The sequence below is a fragment of the Bubalus bubalis genome, chromosome X (assembly GCF_019923935.1).
Source record: "Bubalus bubalis isolate 160015118507 breed Murrah chromosome X, NDDB_SH_1, whole genome shotgun sequence".
Lineage (NCBI taxonomy): Eukaryota > Metazoa > Chordata > Mammalia > Artiodactyla > Bovidae > Bubalus > Bubalus bubalis.
Genome location: NC_059181.1, coordinates 104,694,410 through 104,715,930, shown reverse-complemented (window position 1 = coordinate 104,715,930; position 21,521 = coordinate 104,694,410). Strand labels below are relative to the sequence as shown.

Below are 21,521 nucleotides of genomic sequence, written 5' to 3'. Positions count from 1 at the left end.
GGCTTAGATGGTAAAGAATCTGCCTGCAATGCAGGAGACCCAGGTTTGATCCTTGGGTGGGGAAGATCCCCTGGAGAAAGGAATGGCAACCCACTCCAGCATTTCTGCCTGGAAAATTCCATGGATAGAGGAGCCTGGCAAGCTACAGTCCATGGGACCACCGCAAAGAGTCAGACATGACTGAGCGACTAACACACTAATGCTGAATGGCCTGGCAATTACATACCTAGATATACCCTTGAGAGGCAGGTACAATAATACTCCCAATAATCAACTGCTAGAAACAACCCACCTGGTCCATAGATCAAAGAATATGTAAGTGAACTGTAATATATTCAGTAATATACTACAGCAATGGCACTTCCCAGGTGGCACTAGTGGTAAAGAACCCACCTACCAATGTAGGAGACATAAGAGACATGAGTTCGATCCCTGGGTCAGGAAGATTCTCTGGAGGAGGGCATGGCAACCCACTACAGTATTCTTGCCTGAGAATCCTATGGACAGAGGAGCCTGGCAGGCCGCAATCCATGGGGTTACAAAGAGTTGGACACGACTGAAGCAACTTGGCACGCACCCACGCATGCAGCAATAAAAATAAACTACAGTCTTGAAAACATGAATGAACAAGTATAATGTTAAACAAAAGGAGTCAAACGCAGAAGAATCCATACAATACATGGCTCTATTCATATTAAGTTCAGTTCAGTTCAGTCACTCAGTCGTGTCCGATTCTTCGCAACCCCATGTACTGTAGCATGCCAGGCTTCCCTGTATATCACTAACTCCCGGATTTACTCAAACTCATGTCCACTGAGTCAGTGATGCCATCCAACCATCTCATCCTCTGTTTTCCCCATCTCCTCCCACTTCATATCAAGTTCAAAAGCAGATAAAATGAAATGATGTTGTTCAGGGATGCATACAGAGGAAGTAAAGTTATAAAGAAACACATGGGCTTTAGTAGCATAATCATCAGGATAGTGGTTCCTGAAATTTCCACTAGAGCGAGAGAAGGGGATTGTGATTGGGAGAAACATGTGGAAGCTAGGGTGCTTGATCTGAGTGGTAGCTAAATGTGTGTTTACATTATCACTACTTCCTAAACTAAATGTTGAGGTTTTTGCACCTTTATATGCATATGCCAAATTTCACAATTTTTAAAAGTTTTTAAATGTTCAACACATGGCTTTAATAGTGGATTAGAAATGGCTGGAGAAACAATTAATAAATTGTAAAACAGAGCTAAAGAAAGCATCCAGAATGTAGCACAGAGGCACAAAGAAATAGAAAACCTGAAAATACCGAAAAATAGGACACACTGAAGATAGAATGAGAAAGTCTAACAAAAAAGTAACTGCCATGCCACAGGGAGAGGACAGCCTCAGGTAACAGCAAGACTTTAAGAGACAGTCACTAAGAACTTTCCAAAATTGATGAAAAACATAAATCCACAAATTCAAGAAGCCCAAGATAAACCAAACAGGATAAAACACAAATATATACAAATCTAGACACAGATCTTAGAAGCAGCCAGATTTAAAAAGCTGATTACCTTTAAAACCATGACTTTTAGACTGAAAGCTGCCTTCTCAGTGGCATCAATGAAATCCAGAAGAGAGTTGAATGATATCTTCAATACGCTGACAGAGTAACTGTCAAAGAGAAAAAAAAATAGGTCACATTCAAAGAATCAGAAGCGAGAATGTTTTCGGACTTTTCAGTGAAGCACTAAGAATTAGAAAACATTGACGCAATGCCTTCAAAATGTGGAGGGGAAACAATTTTCTCACCTAGAAGTCTACAACCAAACTGTCAATTTTCAGGTTAGACTAAAGGTTTTTCCAGCATGAAAGAACTCAAATAGTTTACTTCCTCTGCATTCTTTTTTTTTTTTTTTTTTCTGGAAGCTACTAGAGAAGATGTGCCACTAAAACCAGAGAAAAACCTAAGAAAGAAGTAGAGATGGGATCTATGAAACCGGAGTCTCAAGCCCAAAAAAAGTCAAGTGCAATCTCCAGGATGATGGAAGGGGAGACCAAGCTGGATGTGTGCCTGGAGGGCAAGTCAAAAGGCTCCAGGAAAGAGTGCTCCAAGTGAATGAAATCAATGGCATACTGTAGGACATCTTTCAGCAGCTGGCAAGGAGAGAGAGCCAGTTTGGGAAAGTACTGACCTATGGTAAGTAGTAGACAACAAGCAACACGGGGGTGGGGAGAAACAGTGTTAACTGTAAGGAAAACAAAATATCAAGACAGGGGACTTCCCTAGTGGTCCAGTGGCCAAGACTCCACACTCCCAATGCAGGGGGCCTTGGTTTGAGCCCTGGTCAGGGAACTAGACCCCCCCCCCCATGCTGCAACTATTACCCTGCAGAGTCAAATAAATAAATATTTTTAAAAATATATCAAGAGAGAAAGGAAAAATAATCAGGGTTGTCATAGACTTGATAATGTGAACACCAAGGAATGACCTAATGCAGATCATTGTATACTGTCTTGGGAGGATGGGGGTGGTGGAAGAGCTACATCATCATCTTTTATTCTAAGAATAGTCAGTAATTCCTAAAATCTAAAAACTAAAGAAATAGCACTATAAACAATTTATTTAGAGAGTTGGAAGTAAATGCCAAAAGAAACAGCTAAAAGGGATGAATATAGTTGATTCTGGGGAATGGATGGATGAATGTGGGTGCAAGCAACAGATTGCTATTTTTGTAATAAACCTTGTAGGGGAACCCTTTTCCTCTTTGAACCAGGGGTTGGCAAACTCTGGGCTGGTTTTGTACATGGATGAGCTAAGTATGGTTTTTACATTTAAATGGTTGAAAAAAATCAAAAGAAGGACATTTTCTGGCATGTGAAAATGATGTGAGGTTCAAATTTCAGCGTCCGAAGTGTTATTAGCACACAGCCACACTGGTTCACTTATATATAGTCTCTGACCAACTTTGTGTCATAACAAAGGTCCAGTTGAGCAGCTAAAACAAAGAACATGTGGCCTCAAATATTTACTATCTGGCCCTTTATAGAAACAGTTTGCTGATCCCTGCTTTAAACTATGTTCATACATACCACTAATAAATGAAAGAACTAAGTATTTTTAAAGGAAGTAGGTAATACAGAAAATTAAAATTTGCTAATGACTTGTTCTATTGGGGAATTTTATAGATATCATATAAAACTCAAAATTGGGGTGACCTAAATGGGAAGGAAATCCAAAAAAAAGAGAGGATATAGGTATACATGTAGCTGGTTCACTTCACTGTACAGCATAACCTAACACCACATTGTAAAGCAACTATACCCCAATAAAAATTATTTAATTAACTCATTGACTACACTAAAGCCTTTGACTGTGTGGATCATAACAAACTGTGGGAAATTCTTAAAGAGATGGGAATACCAGACCACCTTACCTACCTCCTGAGAAACCTATATGCAGGTCAAAAAGTAACAGAACAGGACATGGATCAACAGACTGGTTCAAAATTAGGAAAGGAGTATTTCAAGGCTGTATATTGTCACCCTGCTTATTTAACTTTTATACAGAGTACCTCATGTAAAATGCCACACTGGATGAATCACAAGCTGGAATCAAGACTGCCAGGAGAAATACCAATAACCTGAGATATGCAGACGACACCACCCTAATGGCAGAAAGTTAAGAGGAACTAAAGAGCCTCTTGATGAAACTGAAAGAAGAGAGTGAAAAAGCTGGCTTAAAACTCAACATTCCAAAAACTAAGATCATGGAATCCGGTCCCATCACTACATGGCAAATAGATGGGGAAACAATGGAAACAGTGACAGACTTTATTTTGGGGGGCTCCAAAATCACTGCAGATGGTGACCGTAGCCGTGAAATTAAAAGATGCTTGCTCCTTGTAAGAAAAGGTATGACCAATCTAGACAGCATATTAAAAAGCAGAGACATCACTTTTCTGACAAAGGTCCATACAGTCAAAGCTATGGTCTTTCCAGTAGTCATGTATGGATGTGAGAGTTGGACCATAAAGAAAGCTGAGCACCAAGGAATTGATGCTTTTGAACTGTGGTGTTGGAGAAGATTTTTGAGCGAGATCAAACAAGCCACTCCTAAAGGAAATCAATCCCGAATATTCATTGGAAGGACTGAAGCTGAAGCTCCAATACTTCGGCCACCTGATGTGAACAACTGACTCACTGGAAAAAGACCCTGATGCTGGGAAAGATTGAAGGCAGGAGAAGGGGACGACAGAGGATGAGATGGTTGGATGGCATCACCGACTCAATGGGCTTGAGTTTGAGCAAGCTCCGGGAGCTGGTGATGGACAGGGAGGCCTAGTGTGCTGTAGTCCATGGGATCGCAAAGAGTCAGATATGACTGAGCAGCTGAACTGAACTGAACTGAGGGAGGCCTGGAATGCTGCAGTCCATAGGGTACAAAGAGTTGGACACAACTGAGTGACTGAACAACAAAATGTAATTAAGAAAACTCAAAATTGAGAGAAGAATAGGTTGGTGAAAAAAAATGCAAGACCACTAGTGGAAAAAAGAGACAGGTACATAACATCCAAATAACCAAGGGAAGAAAGAAAGGAACTTGATTAATTCAAAAAGCAGAAGGAAAGGAGGAACAAAAATAAATGGGATACCAGAGTAAATATAAAATAGGATGGCAATAAGATGTGATTATCAGTGACTGTATATCATGTTCTCGAGAATAACACTCCATACTGTAAATATGTCAGTCCTCTACTTATTAATATATGAAAAATAAGTGAAAGTTAAAGTCCATCAGCCATGTCTGATTCTTTGTGACTCCATGGACTATACAGTCCATGGAATTCTCCAAGCCAGAATACTGGAGTGGGTAGCCTTTCCCTTCTCCAGCATTAATGTATAAATTTAATAAAATCCCAATTTAAAACCCAATGGGACTGTCTTATGAATCTTAGATTAGCTAATACCAAAACTTACTTGAAAGAGAAAATGAAAAACAGTAGCTAAGAAATTTTAAGAAAAATAAATAGTCTTGGGATATGTGGCTATATATAAAATAAATTTAGTTAGAGTGCTACTTTACATCACAGAGACATCAGTGTCCCAGCAAAGATCCATATAGTCAAAGCTATGATTTTTCTAGTAGTCGTATACGGATGTGAGAGGTGGACCATAAAGAAGGCTGAGCACCAAAGAATTGATGCTTTCAAACTGTGGTGCTGGAACAGACTCTTAAGAGTCCCTTGGACAGCAAGGAGATCAAACCACTCAACCATAAAGGAAATCAACGCTGAATAGTCATTGGAAGGACTGACGCTGAAGCTGAAGCCCCAATACTTCGCCCACCTGATGTGAAGAGCCAACTCATTAGAAAAAGACCCTGATGCTGGGGAAGACTGAGGGCAGAGGGAGAAGGGGGCGACAGAGGATGAGATGGTTGGATGGCATCACCAAGTCAATGGACACGAGTTTGAGCAAACTCCAGGAGAAAGTGAAGAACAGGAAAGCCTGGCATATTGTGGCTCATGGGGTCAAAAACAGCTGGACACGACTTAGTGATTAAACAACAACAATAAGAAAGCCGAGACAGCATAGAGAACTAAACATAAAGATGAAACTAAAAAGGTATCAGAAGGACACAATAGGAAATGTTTTTGTAATCTTTGTGTGGAGAACATCTTTCTGAACAAGTCTCAAGCCAAAATGCCATAAAGGAAAAGATTTACATATTGTAAATGTACTACATTAAAATTTTTTTTTAATCTATAAACCTTCTTATAATGAAAGAAGTATAAAATTAAAAAGAAGCAACATTTCAGCTTGGTTCAAAACTTGCTCCTTAAAAATAAAGTATCTCCTGATAAACTCATTCAGCTCAGTTCAGTCACTCAGTCGTGTCCGCCTCTTGGCAACCCCGTGGACTGCAGCAGCATGCCAGGCTTCCCTGTCCGTCACCAACTCCCTGAGCCTGCTCACATAAACTCATTAGGTGTTGCCAAAAAAAAAAGTATCTCCATTAATATTTTTAAAAAGCAACAGATTAAAAGATCTGCAATACCCTGTAAGAGACAAAGGACTAATTAACATAATATTTTTTAAATTCCTACAAATTAGGAAGCTAAAAATAATTTACCAACATAAGAACAGTAAAGGGTTGTAACAGGCAATTCAGAAAGGATGAACTACGAATGCCAGTAAACGTACAAAAAAATGTACAACTGCAAGTAAATCAGGCAGACATGAGACGAATGATTAAAAACGGTTTTCTTATCCATCAGAAGGCCGGACATTAAAAATAAAAACAATATTCATTGTTGACGGGGACCTGGGGAAAGGTGCACTCACATAACTGCGAATAGAATGACACAGGGGTTCTGGGTTTCATTGCGCCATTATCACTGCACGAAGCCTTTAACCCAGCAAGGACGTGGGTCCCTGGCCGCCTTCAGGGCCATTGTGGGAGCTCTCGGGAGAGCGGCAGGTTTGAACTAAGTGGCTGATTACTTCAGTGTGTTGGTGCAGAGAAGGTGCCAGGGGGACCACGGAAGAGCACCTCAGAGTCACAGGGACGAGCTCCGTGGCCTTGCTGATGGGGGCTTTCAGAAAGATGGAAAGTTAATGGGAGTCCCTTTAAGTTAGGCTCCCGGGACTGTAGCCTAGCATTGGGCGCACAGCAGCTCAACGGTTTGGCGGGGTTTGAAGTACAGAAGTTTCTAGAAAAAGAAACGAGGTCCGTGCAGAAACGCCTTGCTGCCTTAAGACGCTCAGACCGCTTCACCTTTTGTGAACCGCGTTCCCCACCCCCGCTCCCCCTCGCCACCGCCGGACATTGGGCTTCTGTGGGGCTGGAAAGGGGGCAGCTGCCAACTGGAAAATTCCAGCGTGGCTTTTATCATAGTGTGAGAAAATGCACAAAACAAACTTAACCACTGTAACTCTTTTAAAGCTTGTGAAAGCACAGGTACTCCGCTATTCCAGTCAGCCTTATCGCAACCATCGCATCATCTAGTTCCAAAAATTGATTATCACCCCCCCGCACCCGCAAAGTAGACTCTGGTGCTGATGCGAAGGCAGCTCTCTTTGAGTTGACAGGACAAGCGCAGATACAAAGGACTATCTCAAGGTATCTCGAATAATGTGCAATATATGAAAGACAAATATTCAAAATCCGTGGGATTGGAGGGCGCGCGGAGGGAGCGGCGCGCGGAGGGAGCGGCGCGCGGAGGGAGCGGCGCGCGGAGGGAGCGACGCGTTTGTACGCCGCGCAGCACGCTCCGCCGCATTTGCTCCTCAGACGCGGGCGTGTTCGCAGCTGTGGCCGACGCTGAGGCGAGCGCCACGATGGAGAACGAAGCCAGACCTGACTCGACGACTTTGCAGATTCTGCGGGACATGGCCAATCGCCTGCGCATCCATTCCATCAGGGCCACCTGCGCCTCGAGTTCTGGGTAAGGCGCCCTCGTCGAAGCTCGGGTCGTTGAGCGGCTCGCCCTGCGGGACGCCTGTGGAGAGAGTTGAGGGAGCTGTCGGGGGGCGGGGAGGGCTCGGTTGTGGAGGCCCCGTTTCATGCTCTCCGGGTTTGGCTGCCATATGCTCCAGCAGCCACCCTTCTCGGGCCCGTGGCCGGCCGACAGTGGCGGCCCGGGGCCTCCGGTCTCTCAGGTTAACGGAGAAGAGCCCGGACGCGGCGGGCGGAGCGCATGGCCCGGGCGGCTAGCATGGGAGCGGGAGCGGCCTGGCGCTGTTTGTGTGAGGAGTTGTCCTCGTCGCCAAGGCCTCGAACCCAGTAGGTGGAGTTCGGAGAAATAAAGCTTAAAAGAAAGTGATGGGGGAGCAAGAATCCGAGCAAAGGGGGAACTGTTGCTTCTGCTGGTATTTTGTCGAAGATGTTTCCGTCAATATTCATAAGAGATATTGGCAGTTAGTTTTCTTGGAAGGTATTTGTCTGCCTTTAGCATCGGTATAAGGGCTGTTCTGGCCCAGAGTGAGTTTTAACGTGTTCTCTTCAGGGTTTTTTGGTGTGTGTTTTTTTGTTTTTTGTTTTTTTTTCCTAGAAGAGTTGGAAGAGGATTGAGGCTTCGACAGTGAGGCCATCAGGTTCAAAGTTTTTCTTTGTCATGGAGCTTTTCCACTACTGATATAACTTCCGTATTGTAGATTTATTCAGATTTTCTCTTTGTGCTTCAGTCGTCTTCGATTTTGTTTCTAGAAATTTCTAGGTTAAACGATTTATTGCCATACAATTGTTCACAGTACTTGATAGTGCTTTTTATGTCTGTTGAATTGGTGGTTTATAGCCTTACTTTCATTCCTGACATGAAATTAGTAATTTCGAATCTGGTTTAGTACATTTAGTAATTTATCTTTTTCATTTATTCTAGTTAAAGGTTTGTTAATTTTGTTAATCTATTCAAAGAACCAACTTCTGTTTTGGTTCATTTTCTACATTGTTTTCCTAGTCTATTTGTTTCTGCTCTAGTATTTTATTACTTTTTCCATTTTAGTAGCTTTGATTTAGTTCTGCGTTTTTCAGTAAGTTGTGAACTTAAGGGCTTCCCCTGGTGACTGCAGTGCGCGAGACCCAGGTTAGATGCCTGGGTCCGGAGGATCCTGTGGAGAAGGAAATGGCCTCCCACTCCAATATTCTTGCCTGGAAAATCCCATGGATGGAGGAGCCTGGCGGGCTACAGTCCATGGGGTCGCAAAAAGTCGGACAGGACTGAGCGAGCTCACTTTCTTTCACTGTGCACTTAGGTTTGTTTGTTTGTTTAGTTGTTTGTTTGGTTTTTTCCCTTGAGAGACTTTTTATTTATCTATCTATCGGCCTCACCGTGCAGCTTGCAAGATCTTAGTTGCCGGGCCGGGGATCGAACCAGGGCCCAGGGTAATGAAAGCGCCGAGTTCCAACGACTGCACCGCCAGGGGATTCCCAGAGATAGTTCTTTTTTAATGCAATCATTTATAGCTATAAACTTCTCTCATCACTGCTTTTGCCACATCCCACAAATTTTGGTATAATGTGTATCTCATTTGTCTCTAAAAGTTCATCAGCTTTTCTTGCAGTTTCTTCTTTGACCTATTCATTTAAGTACACTGTGGAGAATTTTTGTTGTTTTTTTTTTAAAATTGAATTATGGTTGACTTGCAATATTAATGTAAGGTGTACAATACAGTGATTCAATATTTTTACAGATTATACTGCATGTAAAGTTATTTTAAGAGTGTGTTGCCTAATTCCCACAAATGTGTAAGCTTTACCATTTTCCTTCTATTATTGACTTCTAACTTCACCCTGTCATGGAGATGTGTGTGGTTCTGATTTTTTTTTTTTACACTTACATTTTGCTCCCTTCACCTTCTAAATTAATAATGGTTTACATTTTCTCAAGAGATCTCTTAACAGGAGCATCCACTTAGGGGATACTTGAAAGCCAAGAGGTTTAACTCTCCATTTTCTGTACTGTGAAATTTGAAAGGGGAGATTAGTAATACACATGAGCTGCACTTAAAATCTTACTCTTCTGACTTTTGGGGCATGGCAGGGCTCTAGAGTGCCTGCCTGGACGCCCATGAAAGCTGCTTTTTAAGAGCAAGGGTTGTTTAATTCTGTAAGGGCCTCAAGTTACTCCACCATGAGAAACTTCTCAGTCTGACCATTTACTTCCTAAAAGAAATTCACTTTAGGTAGTAGAATGCATTTTATTCATTGGGGTTTTTTAAAATTTTCTTTCCCAGTGTTATTGAGATGTAATTGACCACACGGGGCTTCCCTGGTGGCTCAGCAGTAAAGAATATGCCTGCCAATGCAGGAGATGAGGGTTTGATCCCCGGAGAAGGAAATAGCAACCCCCTCGAGTATTTATTCTTGCCTAGGAAATCCCATGGACAGAGGAGCCTGGCAGACTATAGTCCATGGGGTCACTCAGAGTGGGACACGACCTAGCAACTAAACAATTGAGCACACAGCGTTAATATTATCAGCATAATAATTTGACTTAAATATATTGTAAAATGATGACCAAAAGTTTATTTACCATCCACCATCTCATAGATATAACGGAAAAGAAAAATGTTTTTTCCTTGTAATGAAAACTCTTAGGATCTACTCTTTCAACAACTTTAAAGTATATATCATACAGCAGTGTTAACTACAGTCGTTTAGTTGTGTTTTACTTCCCATATCTGGAAGTTCGTAGCTTTTGACAACTTTATCCAATTCCAGCTCCCCCCAGCCCCCACCTCTGGTAACCACAAATCCTATGATCTTCTATGAGTTTGGATGTTTGGTGTGGGTTTTTTGTTTGTTTTTAGAGTCTACATATAAGTGAGATAATAGAGTATTTGTTTTTCTCTGAGTTATTTCAGTTAGAATAATGTTCTCAGGGTCCATCTATATTGTCACAAATGACAGAATTTCCTTTTTATTACATCATATATATATGTACCACATCTCCTTTATCCGTTCATCTTTTTTTAAAGAAATACTATATTTTATGTATTTATTTAGTTTTGGTGGCTCAGCATGTGGGATCATAGTTTCCTAACCAGGGAAATCCCCCATTCATCTATCAGTGGACACTTAGGTTGTTTCCATGGCTTGGCTATTATAAATAATGCTGCTGTGAATGTAGGGGTGTAGATATCTCTTCCACATAGTGTTTTCATTTCCTTCAGATACATTCCCAGTAGTTGAATTGCTGAGTCATAAGGTAGGTTGTTTTTTTGTTTGTTTTCTAAGATCCTCTTATTGTTTTCTATAGTGGCTGCTCTGGTTTACATTCCCACTGACAGTGCACAGGATTCCCTTTTATCCACATCCTTGCTAGCATTTGTTAATTCACCTTTTTGATGATAGCCATTCTTATGAGTGTGAGGGGATATCTCATTGTGATTTTGACTTGCAATTTCCCTGATGATCAGTGATATTCAGTACCTTTTCATATGCATATTGGCTGTCTATTTTCTCTGGGAAAATGCCTATTCAGATCCATTGCCCATTTTTAATAGAATTTTTTGTTGTTTTGTTATGAAATTGTGTGAGCTTTTTATATATTTTGTATGTAAACACCTTATCGGATATGTGATTTGCAAATACTTTTCTCCTATTCAGCAGGTTGACTTTGCATTTTGTTGATGGCTTCCTTTGCCATCAAGAATTTGACTCAGTCCCACTTGGTTTATGTTTGTTGTTGTTTTATTGTTTTTGTTGCTTGTTTTTGCTTTTGCTTTTAGTGTCAAATTCAAAAAATCCTCACCAAGACTCAGGTCAGGGTGCTTAGTGCCTATGTTTTCTTCTAGGATTTTTATGGTTTCCAGTGTTACATTTAAGTCTTAATCTATTTCAAGTTAATTTTTGTGAGTGGTATAAGATAGAGGTCCAGTTTCATGTTTTCACATGTGAATATCCAGTTTTTCCCTTACCGTTTGTTGAAGAGACTTGTTCTTTCTGCATTGAGTATCCTTGGCTCCCTTGTCAAAAGTTAGTTGACCACATAGGCGCGGGTTTATTTCTGCTTTGTGGAATTTCTGATTAATGATATCACAAATGAATTCAAGTGAAATAACATTCAAATGTTTACAGAGTCATCAGGTGAACCTCCTCAAGTATGTCGTGCTCCACTGATAGAAGGAGTCTAGTCTATGAGGCCTTGCTGTCTTCTGGGAGAGGAGTTGTGAGATTACTGGGCCTTAAAGCATTCTTAAAAGCTGTGAGCTTGGAGGGAGGGGGGGCACTGAGTGCCTTAGCATCCGTTTCCCTTGACTGGATTCTTCTGGGGCTGGAAGAAATGACTGCTGCTTTTGGTTTGAGGAGACCATGTGTTGAAAGGCCTCCTTGTGCACTGTGTGTGTCCCTGGTGAGTCACTTGCCTGTGAGAAATGACCTGTGCCATGTCTTCCAACCACCCCGCATCATGCAGCAGTGCTGCTGAGATCATGTCTGTGCTGTTCTTCTACGTCATGAAGTATAAACAAGCGGACCCGAAGAACCCACACAATGACCGTTTCGTCCTCTCCAAGGTAAGCTGGCACAGGAACCTAGGGCCAGTTCAGATACTTGGTTCTTAAACTCATTTTAAAAGCCACTGTGTGTCAACAAGGCCTGAGATGGCCTCTGTTTATTGTTTTGGTTCTTCCCTCTTTGCTTCATGTCTTCATCTGTTTAGGTTGGTGTAACAAAACACCAGAGACTAGGTGGCTTATAAACAATAGAAAGTTATTTCTCACAGTTCTGGGGGCCAGAAGTCTAAGATCAAGGCACTAACATGGTTGTGTTCTTGTGAGGGCCATCTTCCCAGTTACGGTCTTCTCATTGTATTGTGCAGTGGAAGGAGAAACGGTTTCCCTTTTTATAAGGGCACTGACCCCACTCCTGAGTATTCTGCCCTCATGACCTGATCACTCCCCAAAGACCCCCACCTCCTTATACCATCACCTTCAGCTTCAGATTTTCAACATAAGAGATTTGGAAGGAGAGGCACAAACATTGAGACCATGGCAACTCATAAAGATCTAAAAGGTGTTCTAGCAGAAACTGCATAGTGGGAAGGATGACTTGCAGCAACTGGCAGCCCCTGTTTTCCTTTGGTACTTCACCTTAACAGATCTGGCACTAAGGCCCCCCTACCCAGAGTCATGCTCCTCCCATCCTGTGCCACCTGGGTAGAGGAGGGCAACATTGAGCTTGATTTGAAGGTACATCCTGCTCTGATCAGTCAGCTTTCTCTTCCATTTTTCTGCAGATCACCAGTAGGGAGTTTCTCATGAGTCTAGATATGGTAACCAGGTACCTCATGACATTGGAGGACAGGAAAGAAAAGGAATGTTAAAAACAAGATCGACCTAGGAGAACAAGCAGCTCTTTTGATGCTATCTGAAGGTTTGCTGTGTTCTGAGCAAAGCATTCAGAACTTAACTGGTAGAACATCATGTGCAAATAGAAACCCCAGATCTAGGCAGTGGAAAGTAAAGAGAAGGCAGAGTATGGGCAGAGAACCTGGAGCTGTAGTTAATGACCCTTGTCTTGGTGTCTAAAATGTAATCTCAAGTGAGGTTTGCCCAAGGATGAATAAAAGATGTGTGTAGAGGAAGAGAGATAAAGCAGACGAGTGCAATTAGTAATAGCTAATAAAATCTAGGTAAAGAATATGGGGAACTTCATTGTGTTCTTTTTACAACATTTCTGTAAGTTTAGATTTCCTTCATCATAAAAAGTGAATAGCTATAGATATATAAAGTATGACTGTTTAGAGCTCTAGTTTGTTTTGGGGTTTTTTGTTTATTGGTTTTGGGTGGGGGGGGGAGTGGCTGCAGCATTCAGAATCTTACTTCCCTGACCAGGGATTGAACCCACACCCTGAGCAGTGGAAGCGTAGAGTCTCAACTACTCGACCACTAGGGAAGTCCCTAGAGCTCTAGTTTTTAAAAAAAGGAAAGAGGGACTTCCCCGGTGGTCCAGTGGGTGAGACTCTGTGCTTCCTTTGCAGGGGACTCAAGTTTGATCCCTGGTTGGGGAAGTAGGATACCCTGTGCCATGGGACGCAGCCAAATAGAAAGAGAGAGATGTGGGAATTCCCTGCAGTCCAGTGGTTAAGATTTGGTGTTTCCACTGCCAGGGGTGCAGGTTCGATCCCTAGTCCAGGAGATGGCTGCAAGCAGGACAGCATGGGCCCCAAAAAAATGCCTAGATTCTCTCATAACTGCTGCTGTCATATAATCAGAGTCATTAGCCTTAGAGGTATAGAGTGACTTTCTGGCATGCAGTCACAGGCTGGACACTGGTTAGCTACCAATATTTGTGTGTGTGTCAGATTTATGCAGCAGATAAAGTTAGAAGAAAAGAGAAAACACTAAGGAGCATAGTCCATCTCGGCTCTGGTCGGGAATAGAGTAAATGGACTTGCTAGAGGCCAAGAAGCCAGGATCTTCATAATCCGTGCTCCCAGGGCACAAGTGTCTATGCAGACAACTACAGATGGAGGCCACCTGCTAAGGCCTGGCCATGGTGCTGACTGAAGTGCTCAGATTCCCTTGGAGCCCTCATGGTGCTCATGATCCCTCCATCCACCACTCCAGCCTTAGTTTTTGTTTCACAAACTCTTTTGCTTTCTTCAGCGAAGCAGGCCTGGGAAGTAACCAAAAAGCCTGTTTGTAAACTTGTTCCTGAAGTGTGCTTTGTGTCAGAACAAAGATGAGAAATGCTACCTGGAAGAGAAGACTTTCTTTTCTGGGTGCCCTTGGCACACTGAGTGCATCTTTATTTTTGGCCTTGGGCCACCTCAGTTGTGTGTCCCCACACGGTTTAGGAATTCTTGGAAAAGAAAAGGGAACCCATGGGAAGGGTGCTTCCACCACAGCAGACGTTGTGCTGATGCCCCGCCAGTCTCCTCAATCAATCCTACAGCCTCTTGCTGCCTGAGGGGGATTTCATCACCATCATACCCAGAAAGCAAAGCCTTGCGGGGGTGGTCTTACTTAATTCCCACATTAAACCTGGGGGAAGTGGAGTTGGTCTGAGCATAGAGCCCAGGCTTGGTCCAAGGGCATGCAAGGCACCTGGGAGCCAGAGCTTGTTACAGAAGTAAACTAGGAGCTGTGGGGAAGAAGACAGAAAGGTTGTCAGGAGGGATTTCAGTGGGACAGTTGTCAGAGCTAGAGGTGCAAAACAGAAAAAGAGTGAGGGCACGAAGCACATGGAGGAAGGTCAGGAGCCCCAGGAGGAGCAGAACCATAGAGTGGATCAAGACAAGAGAGGGATTAGAGAACTCACAAGTACCATTCAGCCATCCTGTAGTGACAACACTAACCAGTCTATGCTTGAATGAAGCTGACATCTGAATGGAGGGAGGGGACAGAGAAGAAACTAACCCAGAAATAGTTAGCATGCCAGAGGGGCCAAGAATCCTAAATCCAAAGGAAGTGGAGGGGCAGAAAGTACCAGGTGAAAGAGATAGTCCAGGAAGGTCTTGGTTTTGACATTTGAGCTGAGAGTTGAAAGGAGTGAGCTGTGCCCCTACCTAGGCATAAGCACTGGGCACTCTGGGGGTAGAGGAAGGCACAAATGCTGAAGCCCTGAGTCAGGTGTGTGCCTGGTGCATTCAGAAGACAGCCAGGACACCAGGCACCCGGGGCAGCGGGGGGGAGAGTGGGAGGTGATGGGGGTCACTGCAAGAACCTGAGCTTTGTTTGACATTAGATGGCAAGACCTTGGACAGTTCTCCACGGCAGTTGAGGAGCGGGCTTAGGTTTTAACATGCTCCGCCTGGTGGCTGTGTTGAGAATTGACTGTGGAACAGGGAAGTGGGGAGGCCACTGCAGCGACAGAGGAGAGAGAGGTTTGTGGACAGGAAGAGATGGTAGCAGTGGAAGCATTGACTAAGTTTGGTGTCTCTTTAGAAGCTTGGGAGTGGGGCCTCAGTGCAGCAAACCTTTGACACCACCTTCTCTCCATGGGACAGTGACAGCCTGTGTGTACAAGCAGTGTGGGGGGAAACTGGAGTGGTGGTGGAAAAGGATTTATTTCTAGCGTGACCTTTTACATAACCCCTTCCCAAATCTCAGTTGACTTGAGTTTTACAAACCAGGGAAATAGAAGTCCTTAGTGTTTCTGATTCCTGTTTAAGAGCCTGTGTTCTTCAAAAACATTGAACATCTGGTTGGTATATGGCTAGATGAAAGGCCTTGCGAAAATGGCAAGGCTCATGCTTAGATGTTTTTTTTTTTTCTGGTTTGCTCTTGGGCTCTGCTTAGGATGCCGTGTGGAGAAGATGCCCTCTTCTATGTTGTCGGAGCTGCAGTCAACCTCACCAGCTGCATAGATTCCCTGTGATTTCCTTGTCTTTGTAATATTGATCTGAGACTTGGGGTGCGTGTGGGTGTGGGGAAGAGTAATTCCCTTGCATTGTGGGAGGGGCTGCTGTGAAGAGTAACCTTTGTTTGGAAGTTGGTCTGATACTCATGCCCTGCAGGTGCACCTAACCTAGGTTCATTTGGTCCCTTCGCCTACAGAGACTCGCATTTGTTGATGTGGCAACTGGATGGCTGGGACAAGGACTGGGGGCTGCGTGTGGGATGGCGTATACTGGCAAGTACTTTGACAAGGCCAGGTAAGACACTTACTCAGAAACCATTTAACTCTCCAACTATCCCACCCCTGGCACTTTGGCTTTGTTTATCATTTATTAGTTTGGAAATACAGTGATTTAAAAGTTCAGGTCACCAAGTATTCAAGCAATAAAAAGAAATTGTATTTCATGAAACTGTTCTGGCATCTCTGGTTGGGTTCTAAGTGCTGCCTGCAGTATCGAAACTAGTTTGTTAGGATTGAAGTCTTTACCAATATAGATATCTTCCTGTTTCCCATCTCTCAGTGAGCTTCACTATACAGTGAACAGATGTTGTGTTCGCCTTTCCATTTGGGACCCCTGTATGTTAATAATCAAAGGTCTCTTTTTGGAATGGTTCCACTTCCGAAAGACTGATTCATGCCTTTATTATAAGGGTGTGTGTCTGGGTGCTGCTGATATAGAGCAGCAAAGTGGGGTGTCCATGTTGTGTGGTAAGTCGCTCTTTAAAAATTTCACTTACAGCATTTTTCTGCGCCAGCAGTGGAGAAAGCACAATAAAGTGCTTCCAGAGGAGCCACCTGGGCTGGAACCTGGGACTGAGGGGCCACAGACTCAGGTGCCCTGGGGGAACCATAGGACTAGAATATACACTCCATGGCGTGCTTTCTCCACTGCTGGGGCAGTTGCCCTGCTCCATTTCCCATAAGACTGTTGACTTTTTTCATCTCTCCTTTTTGCCTCTATTAGTCCCTGTTGTGTGGTTAATCACTTTTTTAAAAGTTCAGTTACACCCTGGGGTCTGCATTATATTTTATTGGTATAAACATTTCATGTTTCTGCTGCAGAGGAGTTTAATATTTACAACAACATATGCTCCTGAAGTAGAATGTTTTGATTGTTAATGGTTATTATAAATAAATTTGTAAGATCAGAAATAGAAGGTAGATGTGCTTTAAAAAGAAGCTTACCAAGAAGCTGTATATGTGAATGTTTGGGTGTTTAAGGGCCTTCTCTCCATCCCCTCTTGTTTATTGGACCTGGAGAAGTTGAAGAAGAACCTGGAAATAGTGTCTGCAGCTAGAATGAGAGAACTAGCCAAAGGTGCAGCCCACCTCATGAAGCCCAAGCTTTTAAAGCTGCGATTCCTCAGTTGTTGAGTTTGGGCAGCTTTGATAAGGGAAATTGTCTCATAGGAACCTGCTGATCTGAAGCACCTGCTTCATTCTCTTCCTCCGTTTCTCTTTGTGAAATGTACTTGTTCGAATGGCTCAGAGGAGCCCCAGGCAGGGTCCTAACCTCTCTTGACTTGCCCCAGCTACCGGGTATTCTGCCTCTTGGGAGATGTCGAGTCTTGGGAAGGCTCCGTCTGGGAGGCCCTGGCCTTTGCATCCCACTACGGTCTGGACAATCTTGTGGCCATCTTTGATGTGCATCGCCTGACCCACAGCACCACTTTGCCTCTCGAGCACTCCATAGATGTCTATCAGAAGCGCTGCGAAGCCTTTGGGTAATTTTCCTATTTGGTGTCACCTTCTTTCTGGTCCTTCCCCCTTCGCCTTGTAACCTGGCTGCTGCTTCTGTTGACAGGTGGAATACTTCGGTAGTGGATGGCCGTGACGTGGAGGCACTGTGCGAGGTGTTCTGGCAGGCAGCTCACATGAAGAACAAGCCCACAGCTGTGGTTGCCAAGACCTTCAAGGGCCGGGGCGTTTCAAGTAAGGAAGTGTTGATTTTATGCTTAGGGTTGTCAGCCCCTGCACAGCACATGAGGCAGAAGGAGGCTGAGGCTCGCTGAGCAGACAGACAGCTGACTTCACGCACAGTGATTACGCTTCTGACATGTGCCAGATGCTCTCGCTCTCCTTGATGCTTGTAAATAGCAGATCTGGTCAGGGCTGGGGAGGGGAAACCCAGACGCCCAGTAAGTGAGCACGAGGGAGTGGCTGGGAGGATAGTCCATCAGTTATCGGACCAGCAGGGAACCATCTCCATGGGGCATGCAGAGTCAGAGAGGGTGTGTGAGCAGATACATAAATAGGAATGTATGCACATGCATGCGATGGCCTGTGCCCACGCTACCTGGGAGGACACACAGGCCGCTAGTAAAGTGGCCCCTCTGGGAAAGGCAGCTGTGGAACTGACGGGAGGGGGGGGGTTGAAAGTTGTAACTTCTTGCAGATTTCAAAGCGGACAACTAAAGTTGTTCATCTCCAGTATAAATAGTTGCAGTGGGAGTGATTTCTGGTGTGTTCTTAATACTAACATTTTAGAAGAAAACTATTCTCTGATTTCTCCTCAAAATAGTCTTCTGGTATACTCAGTTCAATAAATGACAACTTGCCCAATTTGCTCCTGTAATAAACCTAGGTATTTCTTTGCCTCCACCTCTCCTTTATGTGCCCCCCACACATACCCCCACTGTCATCCATTCTAATTGATTCTGCTCCTAACATATGTCTCAAGTCTGTTCACTCCTCTCCACCTCTCTTGCCCAAGCCTGGTCTTCTCTCCCTCACTTCAGACTCCTCAAGCCAATCCTCATATGCCTGCCTTGGTGATCTTTCTACAACATGGATCTTATCAGTTACCTCCCCCATTTCCAAACCCTTCAGGAGTTTCCCATCTTGCTTTGGGCAAAACTCAAACTCTTTGTACCCACAGGATCCTCCCTGCCTGTCTCCAGCCTCGTCTCCCTCACCGTTCCCTCCATTCACCAGCACATTGGCCAGTGGCCCCCTTAAGAGCCTCTCGGCCTTTGTCCAGGCTGTCTCCTGCCACCGCAGTACCATGTCAGGCCCCCTGTGCCAGGTTTTTACTCTGTGGCTGACATCTTTCCCTTCCAAATGTCTTTCAGATGACTAAACAGGAGCTCGTGAGTTACAGAATAAATGTCTTTTATCCATTGGGTTACAGGTGTTGAAGATGCAGAAAATTGGCACGGAAAGCCAATGCCAAAAGAAAGAGCAGATGCAATTATCAAATTAATTGAGAGCCAGATAGAGACCAACAGGAGTCTTGAACCAAAAGCCCCTATTGAAGACTCGCCTCAAATCAACATCTCAAATATAGAAATGACCTCTCCACCTGATTATGAAATCAGTGATGTGGTAGGCAAACTGTTTTTTCTCTGTTTTTGCTAAATACAGAGGACTCTTGTTTACTCTGATTTCCCCAAATGAACCAATTCTTAGGTGGTGTGGCATTTAGCTGAAGGTTATAAGCAACAAAGATGGATTTACCTTGTCTTTTAACTATTTTGATATTTAATCTTTGATTTCAAACTTAACTCGGGTCTGAACTTTCTTACCAGTCAGTCATTACTTATTTGCATCCAGTGTTACGCAGCTTTTGCTTGCTTCCTAAATTCAGTCTGTAGTCTGGCAGACCATTGTGCATGAAACTCCATGATTGTATGTAAACTTGAAGGACAGGGGCCTAGCTGGATTGATGTTTTGGGCTTAATCCCTGAATTACACAAGGAAGAGCACCAGTTCACTGAAGACCAGTTCTTCAAAAAGGAAACAAATTAGACATGAAACCCTGATTAACCCTTTCTGTTTTTATCATGATTTTTGTGTCCTGCCTTCTGGTATATTACAGCAGATCCAAAATAGGCAGGCTCTTCACAACCTAAGGAAACAAGGTGGTGAGCCTGGGAGGAAGGAAATTTTTCTGACCCTTGTTTGTTTTCCTTATTTATTTGGGGACATTTTGAGTGTTACTTACGTTTTCTTAGCCTGGTAATATGGATTAATAATAAATGAATTGACTTTGAGAAATTAGAAAGCAAATTTAAAAGCAGAAGAAAGCTATTAATAAAAAGCACATATTAACAGAAGGTACTTTGGTAATATGTGTTAACACCAGCTGTTCACACCCTTCAAAGTAGAAGTGCAACTCACAGGTATTTATCCTACAGAAATACCTGTGCAAGTGTGCAGAATAGAATGAATGTTGATTCCAGCATTGATTATGGTGAAGTGTTTATGTTTAGAAAATATGTTAGATTATTGGAACTTTTTGTTTGAAGTGTAAATATTAATAGGAGAAATTAAGGACACAGGCCAGTTGATTAAAAAGTTAGTAAATGAAAGAACAAAAAGTCACATTAATACACAAATCTAGGAGTTGGCTCTCTGAATTACTAAACAATAGACAAGCCATTATCTAGTCTACTTAAAGAGATGAAAACTATAAATGAATAAAATTAGTCACTAGAGGAGATAAACACAAATCGAGAGAACATTCAGAGAATTTTGAGAAAAATACGCTAATTGGTTTGAAAACCTATTTTAAAAATGGACCTTCTTAAGGAATACATAAAATACCAAAGTTAAGTAAAAATACACAAAAGGCTTAAGTAGGTCAGGGACTTCCCTGGCGATCCAGTGGTTAAGACCACGCTCCCAATGCAGGGAGCGTGGATTTGATTCCCAGTCAGGGAACTAAGGTGCTGAATGCTGCACAGTATGGCCACAAATAAAAATTATTAAAAACACTTAAGGAGATCAACAGCCATTAGGAAAATTTGAGAAAACTGTCTAGGAATTATACCTCCAAAGTATCAGGCTCAGTTAGTTACAAGAGTGATTTAATTTTAACCTTCAAGGGATAGATTAATTCCTCTGCTATTTCAAACCTTCTTGAATATGGAGAAGGTCATTTATGAAGCCAAAATGTTATAAAGCTAGCCCAAAGGAAGAAACTACAGGCCAGCCTCACTTAGGAATATTGATTTAAAAATTCTAAATAAGACATTGCAAAGAGTTGGACACGACTGAGTGACTGAACTGAACTAATGGAACTGAAATAAGACATTCACCAGCCTCAATTTCTTTAGTGCCTTAAAAGAAGTATCAGAATCAGTGAAATTCAAATTAGTAATGCAAATCATTCACCAATATTAAGAGAGGAGAAATTGTGGTCATTCACAATAAAAGACTCCATCCTGACAATGAGAAGGCAAGCCTGTTTGCAGGTGGTAGAGTTGTATGTCTGGAAAACTCAAAAGAGAATCGAAATCAGAATGAGTAAGAAAAGAAATAAGAAAATATGTTAGAAATAAGAGTCCAGAAAGAGAGCTTGTAGCTAAACTAATATATAAGGATTGATTGTTTTCTCGTATTAATACAATTGAGAGATTATTCCTTTTTACAATAGCAATAAAAAGTAAAATATGAATAAATGCATACGGTCTATATTATATTAAGGTACTTAGGAAACTATAGCTTTAAAAGCTCACATGCTGTGTGAGTAGACCATTCTCAAAAGGATACTTCACAACCCTATCATTTCCCTACCTCTGGAGAGAGGAACTGGGAGAGCAGGAGGAAGATGGCCTCTTCATTCAGTATCCTTTCATAACTTGACTTTTGTACTCATCTATGTGAAGTGCCTGTTTTAAAAAAATATTTTTTAAGAGTGTTTAAATGAATGAACAAAGATAAATAAATGAAGAGGCAAACCTTATTTT

The 21,521-nt window shown here is 42.7% G+C and overlaps 1 protein-coding gene across 2 annotated transcripts in view; it reads left to right on the top strand.

Annotated features, from left to right (window-relative positions):
- The first annotated feature begins 7,219 nt into the window (after nt 1-7,219).
- TKTL1 (transketolase like 1) overlaps nt 7,220-21,521 on the top strand; it is a 28,239-nt gene continuing 13,937 nt past the window's right edge. The window contains exons 1-6 of one of the 2 annotated variants that reach the window (XM_044936864.2): nt 7,220-7,432; nt 11,903-12,002; nt 15,990-16,087; nt 17,364-17,555; nt 17,636-17,763; nt 18,962-19,155. In XM_044936864.2, the coding sequence (XP_044792799.2) occupies nt 7,326-7,432; nt 11,903-12,002; nt 15,990-16,087; nt 17,364-17,555; nt 17,636-17,763; nt 18,962-19,155 (819 nt within the window). In that variant the 5' untranslated portion in view covers nt 7,220-7,325. The remainder of the gene's footprint in view (nt 7,433-11,902; nt 12,003-15,989; nt 16,088-17,363; nt 17,556-17,635; nt 17,764-18,961; nt 19,156-21,521) is intronic. The other variant, XM_006043643.4, reaches the window with a different exon arrangement.